Here is a 21,627-nt window from a genome sequence, read left to right as displayed (position 1 = left end):
TCTTTCCCTTTGCAAAAGACTCTGAATCTCCTTGGGGAACTAGGGACTGACTGTGGTGAGAGATCAATCCATCAATATAAATTGAACACCTGCTGTGTACCGAGCAAAAGTCTCTAAGTTCTAAGTCATGGGCTAGCTGGGAAGATAAAACCAAAGCACATGAAAGGGAAAATGATAAAAGAATAAAAAAGCAAGGACTATTTGGGCCGATACAATAACCAAATGTTGCCGCGGTTCAGAGAAAGGGGAGATTAGAAAGGCAGAAGGGTTGCACTGTATCGCCAACGTTCATTGCTGGCAGGGTGAGAGGTTTTACAGGACTTGTGAGTTAGTGGCCTCGTAGGGGGAAAGGATCAGAATTACTTGGGGCCAAGGAAAAGAACCATGGTTGCTCTGTCTGCTACTCTCTGTTTCTCTCTCCCTCTCTTGGTATTTGTGTCTGTGTGTGTGTGTTTATGTGTCTGTCTGCCTCTCAAAAGTAAAGTAGGACAAAAAATATGTAGTCTATTTCCTGAGACAGAGACAGAGAGAGACAGGCAGGCACCCCTTACCACATCTTGCCACCCCCAGCCTTCCAGCCAGCTAGGATCATGTGTGTTCAGGTTCACCCCGGATCTGAACCTGGGGCCTTCCCATATGGCTCCAGTACAGTGGAGTGGTGCCTTACCACCTGTGTCACCACACCTGGGTTTATATTTTTTCCATAATAGAGGTCTCCTTCTTGAACCTAAGCACTAACAGGGGATATGAGGTCTGGAGCCCCTTAAAATTCCTTGTTAAGTGGCTTCTGTCTCATCCTGCACCAACTAGAACAGGCTTCTAGTCATTAGTAACTATTTTCTTTCTTCGTTTAAAGATAAGGTCTCCCCATGTCATGATCTTCCTGCCTTGGCCTTCTAGCTGGGATGACAGGCATGTGTCACCGTGTCCAGATCTTTGTTAGACAGGGTCTCCCCAGGTTGCTCAGCCAGCCTTGAGCGAATGACCCTCCTGCCTCTGTCTCCCCAAGTCGCTGGGATTTCAGGTGCATGCCACCATGCCCAGTCCTTAGGTTGATCTGGGAATTGAACTCAGGTCTCTCAGGTCTCAGACTGCAGAGCATAGTGTCTGTATAGCACATGTCACCACAGCTGGGTTAGAAACGCCTTTTCTGGGGCTGGCAGGTGGTGTGGTGGTTAAGGTTGCTGGACTCCATATGGCTGACCACAGTTCAAGTCCCAGACCTGGCGGCTTGCTTTCTCACTTTCCCCTTGTCTTTCTCTCTCACTCTGTCCCTCTCTGGTCTAATTTAAATAAATAAAGTTAAATAAAATAACTTAAAAAACATTTTTTCGGGAACCAGCAGTTAGCGTAATGGCTATGTCGCTGGACTCCCACGTAGTCGACCGTGGTTCGCGTCCCAGACCCGGTGGCTTAAAACTCATGCCAGGCACATGTGCGTGCGTGTCCAAGATCCCGAGAGGAGAATGGAGAAGGGATTGTGGTGTGACCATCCCCCTTGGGGGGGGTGATGGCCATGCTGCAGTCCCTTCTCCTCTCAGGATCTTGGGCACACACGCACACGTGCCTGGCATGAGTTTAAGCCACCGGGTCCAGGACTCGAACCGTGGTTGACTACATGGGAGTTCACTATAGCCATTATGCCTACTCATGGTCCCAAGAAACATTTTTCTGAAGCCCACAAAGGGAAGCAGGATGGAAGGAGGCCATCTGAAGCAGGTGGCCAACAAAGACCAAGACTGACAGGAGGAACGGGAGATCCAGTGGTGGGCCACACAGAGGGCCTGAGGGAGGCTCAAAAAACCAGTCCCTACCTGCCCTGTCCCCCAAGGTCTCTCCAGCTCCCAGAAACCCTCTCTCTGCAAAGTGGAGTCCCCAAGTTGGACTCTGCAGCTAAACATGCTCCACCGATCGAAGGACTTGACAGAAAGGAGAGGTTCAAAGCCTTGCTTGCAGGATGACCTATGTAAGAACCCCAGGCACCAAACCCTCGCATCCTCTAGTCCTCCAAGTGATGCAGATTTTCCCAAGGTGCCTTTTATCCTCTCTCCTTCTAGAAGCAGCTTGATACTTGGTACTTTCACAGGTTCCTCCTCTGCCACTCTCACCTAGAACTCTGCCTTCCTGGAGAACCACACAGAGATAGTGATTTAAGTTTAAATATCGCCCAGATTGCTTTTTCCCACGCGGAAGCCCTGTTTGAAGGAATTAAATCCCAGCATGGCAGATAAGATAGGTACAAGTAACCTATTTGAGTGGAAGAGGGGGTTCTTTCCCTTTGCAAAAGACTCTGAATCTCCTTGGGGAACTAGGGACTGACTGTGGTGAGAGATCAATCCATCAATATAAATTGAACACCTGCTGTGTACCGAGCAAAAGTCTCTAAGTTCTAAGTCATGGGCTAGCTGGGAAGATAAAACCAAAGCACATGAAAGGGAAAATGATAAAAGAATAAAAAAGCAAGGACTATTTGGGCCGATACAATAACCAAATGTTGCCGCGGTTCAGAGAAAGGGGAGATTAGAAAGGCAGAAGGGTTGCACTGTATCGCCAACGTTCATTGCTGGCAGGGTGAGAGGTTTTACAGGACTTGTGAGTTAGTGGCCTCGTAGGGGGAAAGGATCAGAATTACTTGGGGCCAAGGAAAAGAACCATGGTTGCTCTGTCTGCTACTCTCTGTTTCTCTCTCCCTCTCTTGGTATTTGTGTCTGTGTGTGTGTGTTTATGTGTCTGTCTGCCTCTCAAAAGTAAAGTAGGACAAAAAATATGTAGTCTATTTCCTGAGACAGAGACAGAGAGAGACAGGCAGGCACCCCTTACCACATCTTGCCACCCCCAGCCTTCCAGCCAGCTAGGATCATGTGTGTTCAGGTTCACCCCGGATCTGAACCTGGGGCCTTCCCATATGGCTCCAGTACAGTGGAGTGGTGCCTTACCACCTGTGTCACCACACCTGGGTTTATATTTTTTCCATAATAGAGGTCTCCTTCTTGAACCTAAGCACTAACAGGGGATATGAGGTCTGGAGCCCCTTAAAATTCCTTGTTAAGTGGCTTCTGTCTCATCCTGCACCAACTAGAACAGGCTTCTAGTCATTAGTAACTATTTTCTTTCTTCGTTTAAAGATAAGGTCTCCCCATGTCATGATCTTCCTGCCTTGGCCTTCTAGCTGGGATGACAGGCATGTGTCACCGTGTCCAGATCTTTGTTAGACAGGGTCTCCCCAGGTTGCTCAGCCAGCCTTGAGCGAATGACCCTCCTGCCTCTGTCTCCCCAAGTCGCTGGGATTTCAGGTGCATGCCACCATGCCCAGTCCTTAGGTTGATCTGGGAATTGAACTCAGGTCTCTCAGGTCTCAGACTGCAGAGCATAGTGTCTGTATAGCACATGTCACCACAGCTGGGTTAGAAACGCCTTTTCTGGGGCTGGCAGGTGGTGTGGTGGTTAAGGTTGCTGGACTCCATATGGCTGACCACAGTTCAAGTCCCAGACCTGGCGGCTTGCTTTCTCACTTTCCCCTTGTCTTTCTCTCTCACTCTGTCCCTCTCTGGTCTAATTTAAATAAATAAAGTTAAATAAAATAACTTAAAAAACATTTTTTCGGGAACCAGCAGTTAGCGTAATGGCTATGTCGCTGGCATCACACGTACTCGACCGCAGTTCGGACGGTGGCTTAAAACTCATGCCAGGCACATGTGCGTGCGTGTCCAAGATCCCGAGAGGAGAATGGAGAAGGGATTGTGGTGTGACCATCCCCCTTGGGGGGGGTGATGGCCATGCTGCAGTCCCTTCTCCTCTCAGGATCTTGGGCACACACGCACACGTGCCTGGCATGAGTTTAAGCCACCGGGTCCAGGACTCGAACCGTGGTTGACTACATGGGAGTTCAGTGACATAGCCATTATGCCTACTGCTGGTCCCAAGAAACATTTTTCTGAAGCCCACAAAGGGAAGCAGGATGGAAGGAGGCCATCTGAAGCAGGTGGCCAACAAAGACCAAGACTGACAGGAGGAACGGGAGATCCAGTGGTGGGCCACACAGAGGGCCTGAGGGAGGCTCAAAAAACCAGTCCCTACCTGCCCTGTCCCCCAAGGTCTCTCCAGCTCCCAGAAACCCTCTCTCTGCAAAGTGGAGTCCCCAAGTTGGACTCTGCAGCTAAACATGCTCCACCGATCGAAGGACTTGACAGAAAGGAGAGGTTCAAAGCCTTGCTTGCAGGATGACCTATGTAAGAACCCCAGGCACCAAACCCTCGCATCCTCTAGTCCTCCAAGTGATGCAGATTTTCCCAAGGTGCCTTTTATCCTCTCTCCTTCTAGAAGCAGCTTGATACTTGGTACTTTCACAGGTTCCTCCTCTGCCACTCTCACCTAGAACTCTGCCTTCCTGGAGAACCACACAGAGATAGTGATTTAAGTTTAAATATCGCCCAGATTGCTTTTTCCCACGCGGAAGCCCTGTTTGAAGGAATTAAATCCCAGCATGGCAGATAAGATAGGTACAAGTAACCTATTTGAGTGGAAGAGGGGGTAGGGGCTGAATTGATGGCCTCTAGGTCTCTTGCTCTTGAACAAGAAGTCTTTCTTAAGCAGCTTCTTTTTAAAAAAAAATTATTTATTTAATTTTATTTATTCATTCATCTTTTTAATTTGACCAGCGAGAGATAGAGACAAAGAGAGACAGAAAGTGAGAAAGCAAGCCACCAGGTCCAGGACTCGAACTGTGTTTGACAACGTGGGAGTATCCAGCACCTTAACCACCACACCACCTGCTGGCCCCCTTCTTGAGCTTTTTAAGACTGAAGTAAGGTCAGAGAAAGGAAAGAAGAACAGGGGGCCTCACCCAGAGTCCTGCCCATCCACTTTCTTATTCTGGCTACAGATTTCAATGCCCTACTTTTAAGTCCTAGAAACACCCTTGCTCCTGTCTCCCTTTGCAGGCTTTGTGACTGGTATAGACTGGGAGGAAGGGGAGAGGGTCCTGCCCCTGGGGCTTCCTCAGGTTCTGACTTGCCAAGGCTGAGGGAGCTGTAGGTGCCACACGGACTTGTTCACAGGCTGTGCGCCATGCTTCGGAGGAGCCATGTTGGGTGAGCACATGCAGGAGGGTAGCAGGAGCACCCAGCAGGCAAGAACGGTGAACAGACCATCCTCGGGAGGGCCGGCTGCTTCCTCCAGGCCTTCTAGAATGTTAACTAACTCATCCCACAAATCTACATGTAAAGCTACTGTGTGCCAGGGCGATGACACTTGGACAGCAGACTTAGTGGTTGCCTCTCCTGCAGGTGCTAGCCATGCCCACAGGCCTGACAACAGCCCTGTGAGGGGAGCTGTGCTGTGTTCTGGGGAGGGCAGGACAGAGCCCAGACAGTTCATTCTGTTCCCACGGCAGATAAAGGTCCCCTTTTGCCCTCTCAATTTCCATCTCCGAGCTCTCTAAAGCCTAAGGAATACTGTGTCCCAGATCACAATGCCTTGTAGCTGCTGAGTGCCTTTGTAATTCCTGGTATTTCCACTTCCTAGAACGCCACAGCCAAACTTCCACATCAGTGCCAGTGGCATGTCTAGGTGCTTCCCCTGGGCGCCTCAGAGGTCTGAAACCCTGAAGTCATTTCGCTTTCCCTCTCTCCCACTTCCCACAAGCAGCAGTCTTCAAATCCTGTTCAGTCTACACCTCCACACTCTCCAGGTCAGTCCCCTCCTCTATGCCATCACTGCTGATGGCAGCTCCTGTGGGCCACGGCTGTCAGCTCCCAGTTGGTCCCACTGCCCCACAATTCCTCACACTAGCCCCCAACCCTAATCTATCTCACACCCCCTGCCAAGGGAGCTCCTCCGACACGCTTCTGGAAACACTGCTCTCCTGTTCACAGCCCTTGCTTGTCCCCACTGTCTACAGAGGAAGGTCACTGCGTGGTATTTAAAGTCCTCCCACGGTGGGTGCCTCTGCCTCTCCAGGTTCACCTCCTACTCCTCTCCCTTGCCTGGCCTGGGTCTGTGTTCTGACCACATGAATCCGCTTGCTGCTCCCAAAGTGCCCCCAGCTCCAGGCTGGGGATCTAACTTTTCCTTCTGTGTTAAGCATTCCATCCTCATCCGTGTCCCTTTCTCCCTTCCTTTGAGCAAGCTCCACCTGTGACCTTCCCTGGACTGTCTGTCCAGTCAGAAGCTGGAACTTCCCATGGCCCCAGCAGGCTGTTGGTGGATGGCGTCAGAGCAAAACTCTTCCTGTCTGCATCTGGCCCTTGCTTAGTGTGAGATCTCAGAGGCATGGAATTCTTGTGTTTTCGGGGTTTTTTTTTTTTTGGAGGAAAAGGGAGGATTAATTTAAAATTTGTCATTATTTTGACTTCTCAAAGAAGACATTAAAATATTAACAAAATTTAATAATGTTACTTTACTAGGGCATTTCTTAAACCACTGATCTGGGAACAAAATAAACACGTATTTTTATGGAACTCAAGATTCAACAGTGATAACTAACTTGTAATATCAAAGAGAGAAAATCCCTGTATGCTGAAGGAGTGTGAAGAGTTACCATCATGGCATGGGGACCAGCAGTTGGTGTAACGTCTATGTCGCTGGACTCCCACGTAGTCGACCGTGGTTCGCGTCCTGGACCCGGTGGCTTAAACTCACTCCAGGCGCATGTGCGTGTGTGCCCAAGATCCCAAGAGGAGAATGGAGGAGAAGGGACTGTGGCGTGGCCATCCCCCCGGGGGGTGATTTCTTGCTTTCTATCTCTGTCTGGCGAGCACATGCACCCTATAGCAAAAAACCTCTTAAAAAAAAAAAGAGTTACCATCATGGCTTGATATCCTTGTTAAAATGAAGATGCTTAAATGAAGATGGTGTTGTTCTGACGGATCAGTAAGCTAAACTTCTGATTATGCCAAAAAACAAGGGTGATTCTCAATCCTCTGTTAGTTTTCCATCTAAAGCAGAAAGATGGTTATTTTATGCTTAAAAAAAAATCAACCTGTACCACACAGATTCTGCACATCCCTGACCAGGAGAACAGAGAGCAATGGGAAAGCATGCCCGGGCCGCAGAAGGGCCACTACCGGGGGAGTGATGTGGCTGAGAGTTCTGCACTACAGGAGCCTGGCCTGAACTTAGTTTTTTTGGATGTAGAAATTCATTCCAAAAAAGTATTTTTTAAAAAAGGAGCAGGTGGGTCAGTATGTGGCATGATAATGAAGGCATGGACTCCCACATGGCTGACTGCAGTTCAAGTCCCAGACCTGGCAGCTTGAAAATCATGGCAGGCACATGTGCCCATGTGCCCAAGATCCCAGGAGAATGGAGAAGCGATAGTGGCATGACCATACCCCCAGGAGTGATCTCTCACTTTCCCTCTCATTGTCTCTAGCAAGTGCACGTGCCCTATGGCAAAACGAAACAAAAACAACAACAAACAAGAGGCAGAAAAAAGATGTTTTAATATAAGTTAGGGGAAAGAAGTCACTCTAAAGGCTAAATTATCTACTGATAAACCAATCAGATGGCCTACCACTATTACTGTTCTGAGTTTTTCTAGTTGTGAACTGAATTTTTTTTTTTAATTGTCAGAGAACATATACGCTCACTAGAGAGAGACAGAGAGGAAGAAAGCAGTCTCCAGTGGGGTGGTCATACCATAGTCCCTTCTCTATTTCTGCATCCTTTTGGGATCTGGGGCACGCACAAGTGACCGACATGTATTTCAAGGTGCCAGGACCAGGATTTACAACACAGCTGGCCACGTGGGATCCAGCTAACTTAACTACTAGGTTATGGAGCTGACTCCTGAAATAGAACTAAAAAAAACAAATTTTTTTTTTTTAACTTTGAAATAATTTCAAATTACAGATCCTAGTACAGCAGCTCTATTCTGTGATTAACAAGTTTTTCTAGACCACCTGAGAGAAAGTGGCAGGTCTTATGCCTCTTTACTCCTTAATATCTTCAGTGTGAATTTCCTAAGAACAAAAAAATTTTTTTTTACAAAATCACAGTATATATATCAAATTTCGGAAATCTAACACTGATTTTAATCTACTGGTTGTCAGTTGTTCTAATGACTTCCTATCTGGCTTTCCCCCACTCTGGTGGGAATATGGCCCAGCTAAGGTGCATCTAACAGTTACAGAATTCTTGTCTGTTTTTGCACCTCTAATCCTTTAATTTAGGCCAAGAAAAGAAATGAAAACAAAAAACAAAAAAACAAAAAACAAGTAGACTTTCACTTTTTTACAGAAAGCGAGAAATTACCCCCCCCAGGGGGGATGGCCACGCCGCAATCCCTTCTCCTCCATTCTCTTCTCAGGATCTTGGACATGCACGCACACACGCCCAGTGTGAGTTTAAGCCACCGGGTCTGGGACCGCACGCACATGCACCTGGTGTGAGTTTAAGCCACCAGGTCCGGGACTCGAACCGCGGTCGACTACGTAGGAGTCCAGCAACATAGCCATTACACCAACTGCTGGTCCCTTTCATATATGGGGTTTTATATGTAGAAGACAGTTAATATAATATATAATTGCTGATTTTTATTTCCTAGGGAGGGGAGGAACTAAAAGAAGGGAAAAAATAGTAATACAGTTTTATCACAAATGAAGTTGATAGAATTCGGGAAGAAATACAAAGTAGTAGGGAAAAGACTACAGATTAGGGGCCAGCAGGTGGCGTGGTGGGTAAGGTGCTGGACTCCCACTTGGCCAACTGTGGTTCGAGTCCATACCTAGTAGTAGCTTGAAACTCATGCAGGAGCCTGTGTGTGTGTGCCCCAAATCCTAGCAAGAGAATGGAGAAGGGATTGTGGTATGGCCATCTCTCCTGGAGGTGAGGGTGACTTTTCACATTTCCTCTCACTGTCTCTGTCTCTTTGGTGAGCACGTACCCTATGGCAGAGGAAAAAAAAAAAAAAAAGAAAAAGGACTATAGACTAAAGAATAGGATGGATGGGGCCAATAGGTAGTTAAGGGCGCTGGACTTCCACATAGTCGACCGTGGTTCAAGTCCCAGACCTGGCAGCTTGCTTTCTCACTTTTCCTCTCTACTCTCTCTCTCTCTCTCTCACTCTGTCCCTCTCTGGTCAAATTAAAATAAATAAATAAATAAAGTTAAATAAAAATAACTCTTTAAAAATATACCAAGATTAGGAGGGATGGATTCCACCTATGAATTCACCATGAAGTTATCTTTTCCATATTTTGTTGAGAGGGTCCTAGAGAAATCTTCTGAGTGTTACATTTTACCAAATATTTACTGAGCACTCACTAGTTATTTTGTGTATCCTCTAGAGAAAAGCTGCAGTCAGAAAGGAGAATGAATCACTAATGGCGGAATTTTAGCTATCAAATCAGTCTGGCAGACTGGGGCCTGGAGTGGAGAAGCCTGCCTGGACTCACCCATGGCACTATTCTGAATGCTTTTCCAGTTAAGCTTAAGCAGCCTGCAGTAGCATCACTGAGAGATTATTCAAGACTTAGCTTCTTCCACATACACAGAGGAAAGTACACAGAGCACTGTAACTGAGGACTCAGATACCAGAGACTTCACATATTTGGGGAAGCTTCCAGGAAACACAACCCCGTGCATCACCTCTACGAGCAGCCCCACCCTGGAGATGAGGGGCCCTGGGCCAGTTACGAACACTGCATGGCTACTTCCTCTCCCATTCTGTTGTCCATTAAGATGAACTTTTTTGTTTGGCTTGTGAACTCTTCCGTCAGAATGGTATTCTTGCTTGTCACTGAGGTGGCTGACCCAGAGAACTTTCCTGACACCCAGCCCCCAGCACAGCGAATCCACCAAGTGTCACTCTTCCAGAAACAAAAACAATAGACCTTACAGAAGTGGAGAAGCGAAGAATGACTGCTAGAAGTAGGAAGGATGGCTGGTAGTGGGGAAAACAGATGCTGATCAACAAAAACAAAATTTCAGAGAGGTAAGAGGAGCCATTTGTAGTGTTATAAAAAGACAACCAACGATATACTATATAGCTCAAAGTAACTAATAAGAGAATTTTGAACGTTCCCACAAGTAATGCCAAAAGTTAGTTGATGGGCGTACTAATTACCCTGATATTTTTTTTTTATTCCTTTTTCTTTTTTTTGGAGGGGTTTTTGCTATAGGGCGTGTGTGCTCGCCAGACAGACAGAGAGAGACATAGAGACAGAAAGTGAGAAATCACCTCCCAGAGGGGATGGTCACGCTGCAATCCCTTCTCCTCCATTCTCCTCTTGGGATCTTGGGCATGCACGCACACGTGCCCGGCTTGAGTTTTAAGCCACCGGGTCCAGGACGCGAACCACGGTCGACTACGTGGGAGTCCAGCGACATAGCCATTACGCTAACTGCTGGTTCCCTAATTACCCTGATTTAATCATTATACATTATATATATTCCTGTACTGAAAAGTCATACTATACTCCCACAATATGTATAATTGATATATGTTAATTAAAAAAGATGTTTAATATTCTTAACAAAGTACTTGAAAAGAAAGCTATGCTAATTATCCTTATATGATCCTTACACTTTATATTTATGTACTGAAAAATTATATGTACTCCATAAATATGTACAAAATTATCAATAAAAAATTTTTTTAAAAAGCTCTTGTAGGAACTATAACCACACAGATAATCTAAGTTTATCTTCATTTAAAAAGATGACAAAAGGCCAAACACAGTTTATTAAATTTCTACCTTTGAAAACAATTCTTCTCTAGTTCAGAGCAGGGATCAGTAAATGACGGTAGCAGATTAACCTGGGAAGCTGCCTGCTTTTGTAAATAACGTTCCATTGGAACAAGATTATGCCAGTTTTAAAAAGAATTATTTAATTTTATTCACCATCATTATTTTTTTCTAATTCGATCAGAGAGGGACAGAGAGAAAGAGGAAAAATGTGAAAGCAAGCTGCCAGGTCTGAGACTTGGACTACGGTTGGCCACGTAGGAGTCCAGTGCCTTAACCACCACCTCACCAGCCAAACCTGCTCTTTTTCCCCCCATTATTTATGGCTACTTCCCCACTAAAATGGCAGAGTGAAGACAGAATGTTAAGACAGAGACAAAATGGCCAAAAAAGCCTGAAATAGTCACTATCTGGCTGGTTACACAAGAGTGGGCTAACCTTTGTCCTAGAGTAATAAGGCAATGCAAAAGGGTAAGAATGAGGTACCTGTTGATTGGCAGGTATTTTCTTGTGACATGGCGGTCGTCACGGTTTCTGTGGCTGCATCTCGGACGGCTTGCTCCTCACTCTGCAAGAGGGTGAGCACGCATCTCCAGAGAGCAAGTGTATCCTGCAACTCTAAGAAGACCAAAAAGAATGTAAATTACTTAGAATGGAATTGACAAGCAGATGTAAGTACTGCTTTGAATCCACGTGGAAGACAGTGCTGAATGAGGCACGGCCACTGCTATTTCTCTGTGTATTACCAGATGAGAAGATGAGAGCCACACAAGCACTGTGAGACAATAGGTCTTAAGAGGGTAGATTTGAAAATGTCTTTTCATGGGAAAAGAGAAGGTTCTCTCGGGGTAACCAGCCCTGGCCAAGGCCCCTAGAAATGTGGCCAGCTGAGAAAGGCACTGCCTATGCTCCCACCCGAAACCCTACACTCCAAGTGAGTCATGATTCTCAAGAAGGAAACTATGTATTGAGTGCTTTGGGGAAAGTAGCCTAGTCTTGATTCGAGTGACTGAGATTATAAATTCTGAAAGCCAAGTATCAATCAAGATTATGCTTTGGGGGCAAGAATCAAAACCAGGGAGGGAACCATGCTAACGGCATAAGCCTGTGTCACATGTTTGTGGGGCCCACTAGCCATCTGTCATTACCGCGGGCACTGACTCTGTCCATTCAGCCTGTGCTAGGTGCTAACTGGGACAATGAACAGGAAAAGAGAGTATCTACCCCTGAGCAACCGACAAGAACACAAGGCAGTGGGTAGTCCCGAAGGAAACTGTGGGGTTGTGACTCACAGCCAGCAGGGAAAGCTCACAGTGGACCACTGCCACTGAGGCAGACTTCAGGAGGAAGGTGAGAGGAGAGCAGGGCCTCACAGCAAGGGTACCTGTTGGACAGGCAGGCTGGGCCTATGCTTGCAGAGGGGCATCAACGCGAGGGCCATGGCAGACCAGCACCCAGTGGTCTAGCACTGTATGTCCCTGTGCTTTCCAGGGGCACGGTCCTGCCCATGATGAATACGGTATCAGAGCGGCTGGCCTTTCAGTTATACCACGAACAGCAGCAGCTCCACTTGGGGTTTCATGCTCTTTCTGTTACAGATCTAGCTTTGAATTTTACTCAGTCTTTCAGAATCCATTCTTTCTAATCATTCTACGAGGTTTCATATTTCCTTTTCTAGTATTTTTCTCTTTAACTAGATCATTTATATACCTAAGATCCTTCCCTTTTGGTCCATTTCAATTTTTCTTTTTCTTTAAATGACTGCTCTGCCCTAGACTTGTCCCTCTCCTCTTTCATGTCCTCTCTCTCCTATTCAGTACCTGTTTTCATGTTTTTGTAGGCCAACAGCCTACACTTCCTATAATGCTATAACCAACGCCAGTGACTAATTATGAACCAATAGTTTTTGCAAGACTCAGTTTCACACAGGAATTCCAGGCATTCCACACATTTTGCCAGTCATAAGCTAGAGTAAAATAGCCAAAGTCACCTAGAAAATGTGCCATAAAATGGTATTAGCCTTACTCGAGAATCCTGACCAACATATATAAACCTTTACTCTTATTTCTCTGGGTCAGATGATTGAGTCACTATTGCAGTGTCCCTTCTTGATCCCTTTTTGGGTATTAGAAAAATACCTTGAAGTCAGTAAGAAGAAATAAGTAAAAGGATATCAAAGAAAACTATGTTTCCCAGAGAGATCCAGAGACCAAAAATACTTCATTTGTCTGAACTCCTATAAGACTTAAAATTTGACTTTCACTATTAAAAACAAACAAATAAACAAACAAACAAAAACAGTTCTTTTCTCATTCTGTAAATCGTTTCTCTACAACTATACTGAAAGCTCCTTAGAGGTTGGGACCATGTCTTATTCTTTGGGGTTGAGTATGGGAGTTGTAAACAAAAACAGAATAGATGAGCAGAGAATCATAACACGATTCTATGGCATTAACACAGCGGAGAAGGACAGAGTCAGGACTGAAGCATTGCTTTAGGTTCAGGTTTTCCTTTATTAAATCTTATGTTTAAAAAAGAAACGAGACATTAAAACAAAACAAACATAATTCTATGCTGTAAAATTCCTGAGGATTCCCTCAAGCTTCATCTTAAACACCATTAGTCCTTTTCATGGACATGACGTGATGCCCTTTGGTAATTATTACTCTTGAAGCACAGAGTGGCGGTGAACAGAGACATAGAAGTGGAGAACAGGGCTGGAAACCAGCTAAGATCTATACATTCATTTCGTTTCAAAATGTTTCCATCTTTATGTTCTAAAGATATCTTAAAATGAAAACTAAATTCAGGGAAAGAAACCAGTAGCCCACCCAGTCACTTAGCCAGAAGCCTAGAAGCCTAGACTCTTCCTTCTCCACCAACCTCAACTCTACAAGGTCTTGTTGATTCTCCTTCCTGATGTCTTCGGAGTCTATCCTTCCTTTTTCCTCACTGCTCCAGCTTCATACTGACCTATTCAATTCTTACCTAAATTACTGCTACAGGCTTCCTGGAAGAGGAGGTGTTAGGCTGGGTCTTGAGAAACAAGCAGATGTCAGCCAAGCAGTGGTCTGTTTAGAGAGCTGCTGCCTGCTGATGATGGACAGGATAGGGACTGAGTTCAGGAGTGGTGGGCGATGAGGAGGGAGGAGTGGGCCAGTGACAAAACAGGAAGGGCCTTATCATCCAGTTAAGGGGTATTTAGATTTTATCCTGAAGGCAATGAGAACTAAAGGTTTTGAGCAGTGGACTGAAATAATCAGATTTGCATTTCCAAAAGACCACAGAGGCTCTCAGAAGCTTTGTGGAGAATGGCTTGAGGGATAAGACTGAAGGAAAGAGGCTGGCTCAGAAGCTGTTGGTGATGAGACTATGAACTAGGAGGGCAGAAATATAGCGGAAAGCTGCAAAGGTATGGTGCAAGCCGCCATTTTCCATCTTCCTTTCTATTCTAGCCTAGAGTACCCATTCATGTCCTTAGTGCGCTTGGGATAGGAAGCGCCCAACACACACTTACCAAGGGTTGGATTGGGGTTGGTGAGGAAGAAAGGTGTGGTGCTGGTGAGGACTTCAGCAGCGGCCAGCCTGGACTCTGTGGGCAGATGGTCTCCACAGGACAAGACGACCAGCTGAGCCCACCGCTTGAGCTCCACAGCCAGCGAGGCCCCACTCTGAAAGCATAAGATGTACCTCTCAGTAGTTCGGAAGACACGAGCTACTCCAAACTGTGTCTGTGGGTGAGCTCTTACTTCAGGGGGAAGAAACTTTTCTTCAGTTGCTTCTCTATGCCAACTAGGGAGAAATAAACATGCCCAAGGAAGAGAATCCGACTTGTCTTTCAATGTTATGAAGTAACTGTAACTAGAGAGCAAATGTCTTGGGTCTTACCTAATGCACATCAGGTTATCAGAACACTTACAGCTTGACAGCTTTGATAAACACCAAGCTTGTGGGGAAAGACTGTGGCAGCTAATAACTTGTTGTTCATAATAACTAGACATTCTTCTTGTCTTTGGTGACAGAACCCCAGGTTTCTGGCTGGGTACGCGGCACCCAGCTAAAGACCACATTTCCCTGATGGGATGTCACTGTTAGCGGTCCTACGCACTAGCAGGACATGCCTTGGGGAATGCCTATAAGTTTTGCTTCTTGGGTACTCCCTTCCTGCTAGCCGAACAAGGACAATATGGTAGGCGCTGAAGCTACCACTGGGACCATAAGATAGAAGCCATATGTTGAGGGTAGCAGAATAACAAAGTAGAAGGCCTGGAGGTCCAGCACTGTCGTGCCACCATATTGGCTTTGGATTGCTTCTATCTGGTTTAAGCCCTAGTACTTAAAAAGTTTGTTACATGTAAAGCAGCATCCTAACTAGCATTGTAGTTTAAGCAAAGCCCTGTTATTTTATGTATTATTATTATTTAAAATATTTATTATTTTTATTATTTTTAAATTTTTAATATTTTAAAAAATATTTTTATTATTTCTAAATTTGACCAGAGAAAGATACAGAGAGATAAAGGGGAAGTGAAGAAGCAATCTGCCAGGTGTGGGACTCCAACTGCAGTCGGTCATGTGGGAATCCGGCACTTTAACCACCATGCCACCTGCAGGCCCCAGGTCTGTTGTTTTTAATAGTAACAGCTTCATAGAAGTATAATCCACACAGCATACAATTCACCCATTTAAAGCAGCAATTAACACAGCAAATATATTCAACCACTGTAAGAGTCAATTTTAGAACATTCGCACCACCACAAAGAGAAATACTATTGTTCTCCCATCCTCCCATTCTCCCAGCCCTAAACAACCACTAATCTACTTTCTGCCTCTGATTTTGTTTCTTCTGGATTTTCACAAGAATGGGATTGCACAATATGCAATTGTTTGTGACCGGCATCTTTTACTCTGCATAATGTTTCCAAGGTTCATCCATGCTATAAGATGCATACTAGAACTTCATTCCTTTTTATGACCAAGTAATATTCCATCGACTGGATGGATATACCATATTTTGTTTCCTCATTCATCAGTTGAACACTGGATTGTTTCCATCCTTTAAACAGCTTTTCCCCCACTTTTTCTAGAAAGGGAATTGTTCCAGATATACTTACTTCCCCTATCAAATGAACCTCTTTAAATGTTCAAATTATGACTACTGACTCCTTTGATTATCTAAAGGCATTTATGGAACTAAACTGAGGAGCACCTTAGACTTTGAGGAAGAGGCTCTCAATGTACAAAGAAACCCAAGTATTGCCAGGAACTCTTTTATATGTTCCTCTACAGTTTTGTTAATTTTTCTCTCACTGGAAAACTCCCAATTTTCATGAAATATCACTTCATTCAAGCACCAAGCAGTGGCTTTAAGTAAATGCACATGATAACTGGGTAAAAACAGCTTTAGATAAGAATGATGTCTTAGCAGACTTGTTAGGCTGCCTTGCAACTACTTTCTTCTTCCTTTTAGGTTTTTGTCATCAGGTGCATGCACTTGCCAGAGAGAGACAGAGAGACAGTGCGAGGGAAAGCGAAAAATCATCCCCCCCACCCCCACCCCGGGGAGGGGATGGCCATATTGCAATCCGTTTCCTCCTGAGATCTTGGGCATGCATGCACATGTGCCTGGAATGATTTTCAAGCTGCCAGGTCCAGGGCTTGAACTATTTTTACCATGTGGGAGTTTAGCACATTAACTCCCATGCCTCCTGATGGCCCTGTGACTACTTTCTTAGAATTTGGTGTTTTATACTCCTGGCTATAGTTATTAAATAAATCCTCTCTTCCTACTGTTCTCCCACCCCATCAGATATCTTTTGGGCTTTTTGTATATGCTAGGCTTGGCACCCTGGCCTGCCTGTGAATGACAGACCCAAGGAAACTGTTTACCTATCTGTTAATTCTCACCCTCTGCCTTATCTCTGCATAGCCTCAGGCTCTCTGAATTTAACAATCTTCCCCATGAAGTCCTCCCTAGCTTCCAGACACTCCCTCCCTCCTCTGGGTTCCTCCAGCCCATATATTCCTCCCTACCAGAGCATTTACTATAATAATCTAACACGCTCTTTCTCATTAGACTGTACCTCCAGTGGCTCATCATCTTTGCATTGTCAGGACCTGTATCAGTGCTAGGTTTATTTTTTAATTTTTAAATTTTACTTATTTATTTATTTTTAGAGAGGTTTTTGCTATAGGGTGCGTGCGCTTGCCAGAAAGACAGAGAGACAGAAAGCGAGAAATCACCCCCCAGGGGGATGGCCATGCCGCAATCCCTTCTCCTCCATTCTCCTCTCGGATTTTGGACACATATGCACACGTGCCTGGCCTGAGTTTAACCCACCGGGTCCGGTACTCGAACTGTGGTTGACTACATGGGAGTCCAACGACATAGCCATTATACCAACTGCTGATCCCAGTGCTAGGTTTATTGTAAGGACTCAGAATCCACATCATATGCCACCATTCTCATAGTGTGGTAACGCATAATCGAGATCTTCAGGTACCGTTGCTGTGGTATTGTCTGCCTTCCTCTTTTATACTGGTATATCTCTTGTGGCACCCACGTATGCCTGTATTTCTCTTCTCAGGAAGCTGCTTTTCTTACTCTAGTTCCACCTCATCCCTAGAGAGATGAAAAACAGGTGGGCACATCTGGGCCTCCATCCAGAGCTAGCTGGGCCAAGTTTTGGGGGAATATTTAAGCCTTAGTAATGTATTTTCATACTTAGTTCATGAGGTTGCAATCCGAAATATTCTGGGAATCGACTTGCGTACTCCTTTTTAAATAAGAAGTTTAGCGAACTGGAAAAACCAAGGAGTTTGGGCATATAAGGAATCTTCAAAAAGCTCAAGGAAAATGTGCATTATGAAAAAAAATTATTCATGGATTTCAATTTTTTTGCAGCAAAAAAAAAAAAAATCATTAAAAGAAAGAGAATTGGGGTCGGCAGTTGGTGTGGTGGTTGAAGTGCTGGACTGCCCATATGCTTATCATAGTTCGAGTCCCAGACCTGGCAGCTTGCTTTCTTACACCCCCCACCCCCCTTTCTGGTGAGTGCACCTACCCTATAGTAAATTGAATAATAATTATAAATAATATCAAATAAAAAACTCTTTAAAAAAAGAATTATTCATTTAATTTTATTATTATTATTATTATCTTTTAATTTGACCAGAGAGAGACAGAGAGAGAGAGAGAAAGGGAAAGCAAAAAAGCAAGTCACCAGTTCTGGGACTCGAACTATAGTAGGCCATGTGGGAGTCTAGAGTCTTAACCACCATGCCACCTGCTGGCCCAATAAACCTATATTTCAGTTCCATTTCTCTGTGAACTTTTTGAAATTCCTTTGTACGTGTGCTGGGTTGTATTACCTCATGGCCTCTAATCAAAAATATCTACTCTTTCTCATTAGACTGTACCTCCAGTGGCTCATCATCTTTGCATTGTCAGGACCTGTATCAGTGCTAGGTTTATTTTTTAATTTTTAAATTTTACTTATTTATTTATTTTTAGAGAGGTTTTTGCTATAGGGTGCGTGCGCTTGCCAGAAAGACAGAGAGACAGAAAGCGAGAAATCACCCCCCAGGGGGATGGCCATGCCGCAATCCCTTCTCCTCCATTCTCCTCTCGGATTTTGGACACATATGCACACGTGCCTGGCCTGAGTTTAACCCACCGGGTCCGGTACTCGAACTGTGGTTGACTACATGGGAGTCCAACGACATAGCCATTATACCAACTGCTGATCCCAGTGCTAGGTTTATTGTAAGGACTCAGAATCCACATCATATGCCACCATTCTCATAGTGTGGTAACGCATAATCGAGATCTTCAGGTACCGTTGCTGTGGTATTGTCTGCCTTCCTCTTTTATACTGGTATATCTCTTGTGGCACCCACGTATGCCTGTATTTCTCTTCTCAGGAAGCTGCTTTTCTTACTCTAGTTCCACCTCATCCCTAGAGAGATGAAAAACAGGTGGGCACATCTGGGCCTCCATCCAGAGCTAGCTGGGCCAAGTTTTGGGGGAATATTTAAGCCTTAGTAATGTATTTTCATACTTAGTTCATGAGGTTGCAATCCGAAATATTCTGGGAATCGACTTGCGTACTCCTTATTAAATAAGAAGTTTAGCGAACTGGAAAAACCAAGGAGTTTGGGCATATAAGGAATCTTCAAAAAGCTCAAGGAAAATGTGCATTATGAAAAAAAATTATTCATGGATTTCAATTTTTTTGCAGCAAAAAAAAAAAAAATCATTAAAAGAAAGAGAATTGGGGTCGGCAGTTGGTGTGGTGGTTGAAGTGCTGGACTTCCCATATGCTGATCATAGTTCGAGTCCCAGACCTGGCAGCTTGCTTTCTTACACCCCCCACCCCCCTTTCTGGTGAGTGCACCTACCCTATAGTAAATTGAATAATAATTATAAATAATATCAAATAAAAAACTCTTTAAAAAAAGAATTATTCATTTAATTTTATTATTATTATTATTATCTTTTAATTTGACCAGAGAGAGACAGAGCGAGAGAGAGAAAGGGAAAGCAAAAAAGCAAGGCACCAGTTCTGGGACTCGAACTATAGTAGGCCATGTGGGAGTCTAGAGTCTTAACCACCATGCCACCTGCTGGCCCAATAAACCTATATTTCAGTTCCATTTCTCTGTGAACTTTTTGAAATTCCTTTGTACGTGTGCTGGGTTGTATTACCTCATGGCCTCTAATCAAAAATATCTACAACAAGAGAAGAGAAAGACAGTGCTCAAAATGTCTTGACAAGTTACATTCAAAGTGAAAACCCAACACGTTTTCATACAAGCCACACATACACACCCTACAGTGACTTTGCTTGCCAGGACAGTTCATTTCTACCGATACCTCTGTGTAAATAAGAGCAGAAAAAGCAGGCCCCAGAACAGGAATAGGCCTTACCTCCTCATGTGTCTGCATGTAGTGGACAATTACTTTTGAGGCAAGTCTCAGGGCTACGCTCTGAATTTCAGATCTAGAAAATGTAAGCAAAAAGACATACAAAAATAAAAATCAAGCATTTTGGGACCACCAGAAGGTGTAATGGTTATATCGCTGTACCTCCATGTAGTTGACTGTAGCTTGAGTCCCAGACCCAGTGGGTTAAAACTCATGCTGGGCATGTGTGTGCGCATGCCCACGATTTGAGAGGAGAATGGAGAAGGGATTGTGGCAAGGTCATACTGCCGGGGAGGGGGTGATTTCTCACTTTCTGTCTCTCAGGCAAGCACACGCCCTATAGAAAAAAAATTCTCTAAAAAACAACATAAAACAAATATTTTATACACAGATGGTTTTGGCAGATTGCAATCCATGCAAATGTGAACACAGAAAACCTCTACGTCCTGGCTATATAAATGCCTCCAGATTACCTTTTAGTTACTTTTTAAAATTTATTATTTAAAAAAAAATTTAGTTAGACAGTTCTTGTGCTTGTTAGAGACAGAGGGAGAAAGCACCCCTCAGTGGGTGTAGCCACAGTGCAATCCCCTCCTCCATTTTTCTACCCCGCTGAGATTTTGGGCATGCACATATACATGCCCTGAGTGTTTTCTATGAATTACGGCCAGGATTCAAACTGTGGTTGGCCATGTGAGATCCACTCCCCTTAACCACCAGGTGACAGGGCCAGCTTGGTGTCGTTAATGTGAAATGCTGACATCATTCTATTGTTTGGTTTAGGAGCTCTGCTCCTAGACTGGAGGCTAAAACAGAAATAAAGAACCAGAGTTTTTCGGTCAGAACTGTGAGCAAGTCCATTGCATAATGATTGATGAGACCACACATCCTGCAGGTTACACAAGGATGCCGGGGACGAACCTTTCATTCGAGGCAATGTCCATTGTCCAGGTCAAGAACTCCTTGGGGGTTAGATGGACACAGGGCTCCGTCTGGGAGAGCCACTCACTGGGGTCCATGCAGTGAAGAATTTTCAGTATCTGTGGGAGTCAAACCCATAAAGAAAAAAAAAAAAGGCAAAAAAATACTCAGAGAAAAGTCTCCAGATGCAAAAGGAACTTGTACAAACGAGGGGGAGTAGGGAAGGCCTAACTTTCAAGACTCTCAATGACTTATTTCCTGGTAATACCTGTGGGAGACTGAGGCGGGGTGGAACAAGGACAAATCTGAGGGCCCGAGTGACCTGGGAGTGGAGCAAGATGCCCAGATTGCTGTGTCAGTGCTCTTTCCTCTTGACTATGCCTCTAGACTGTCATCTGCCAAAAAGCCCTGTCAGCAAAGACATCTTTCCTACACATCGAGTGGCTTCTCTGACTTTGGTCAGTGTCTGTCATCAATGCAATGTGACCAAAAGCTGCTCCTAGGTTCCCTTCTGTACCAGAAGCCACGACAGGCACCAAACCAGTGGAGTGCTTACCCTCTGGATGCTGAATCTACTTGCTATTGCCTTTGGAGAGCCCAAATCAATCTTGCCTTTGTGATCCTGTGTGTCACGGCTCACAGAAGGATGGGGGAGCGGGAGGGGACAGTCAGTACTTAGAGACTTTACCTTGCAGAAGCACTCCGGGTGATCTTCCTTCATCACCAGCAATAAGAACTTCTCTCCCATGTTGCGCAGCAATGGTGGCAGTCCCTTCTCTCCTGATCCAGAGGCTGCTGACGAGAACTTTTCCAAAAGGGCATCCAGAGCCAGCGAGCGCACTTCAGGGAAGGAAGACTCTAACAGCTGTGAGAAGGAGATGGGAGCATCTCCGGTTTGCTCCCCAGCCGTGGCTACCACTGTCCACATGGCGGCGATGGCCAGTTTGGTGAGGCTCTGGAGGTACTGGGGTAGGCCTGGTACCCTGAAGGTACAGGGAGGTCCCGTGAGCAGCTCTGATTCTGAGATGATCCCCCTGACTTCCTCCCAGAAGCCAAGACTCTCCAGAACTAAAAGGCGAAAAGGCAAAGGGA

General features: G+C 45.0%; 1 protein-coding gene across 1 annotated transcript in view; it reads right to left on the bottom strand.

Moving 5' to 3' along the window:
* The window catches only part of LOC102475023 (thyroid adenoma-associated protein), a 231,804-nt gene that overhangs the window by 43,674 nt on the left and 166,503 nt on the right, over positions 1–21,627 (bottom strand). Inside the window, exons 6-10 of the mRNA XM_027776319.1 lie at positions 21,224–21,603; positions 20,536–20,654; positions 19,618–19,690; positions 14,206–14,359; positions 11,175–11,306 (exon numbers count right to left, since the gene is read on the bottom strand). Coding sequence (XP_027632120.1) covers positions 11,175–11,306; positions 14,206–14,359; positions 19,618–19,690; positions 20,536–20,654; positions 21,224–21,603 — 858 coding nt within the window. The remainder of the gene's footprint in view (positions 1–11,174; positions 11,307–14,205; positions 14,360–19,617; positions 19,691–20,535; positions 20,655–21,223; positions 21,604–21,627) is intronic.

This window comes from Tupaia chinensis, unplaced genomic scaffold, assembly GCF_000334495.1.
Source record: "Tupaia chinensis unplaced genomic scaffold, TupChi_1.0 Scaffold000661_1, whole genome shotgun sequence".
Taxonomy (NCBI): domain Eukaryota; kingdom Metazoa; phylum Chordata; class Mammalia; order Scandentia; family Tupaiidae; genus Tupaia; species Tupaia belangeri.
This window is presented reverse-complemented; position numbering and strand designations above follow the sequence as displayed.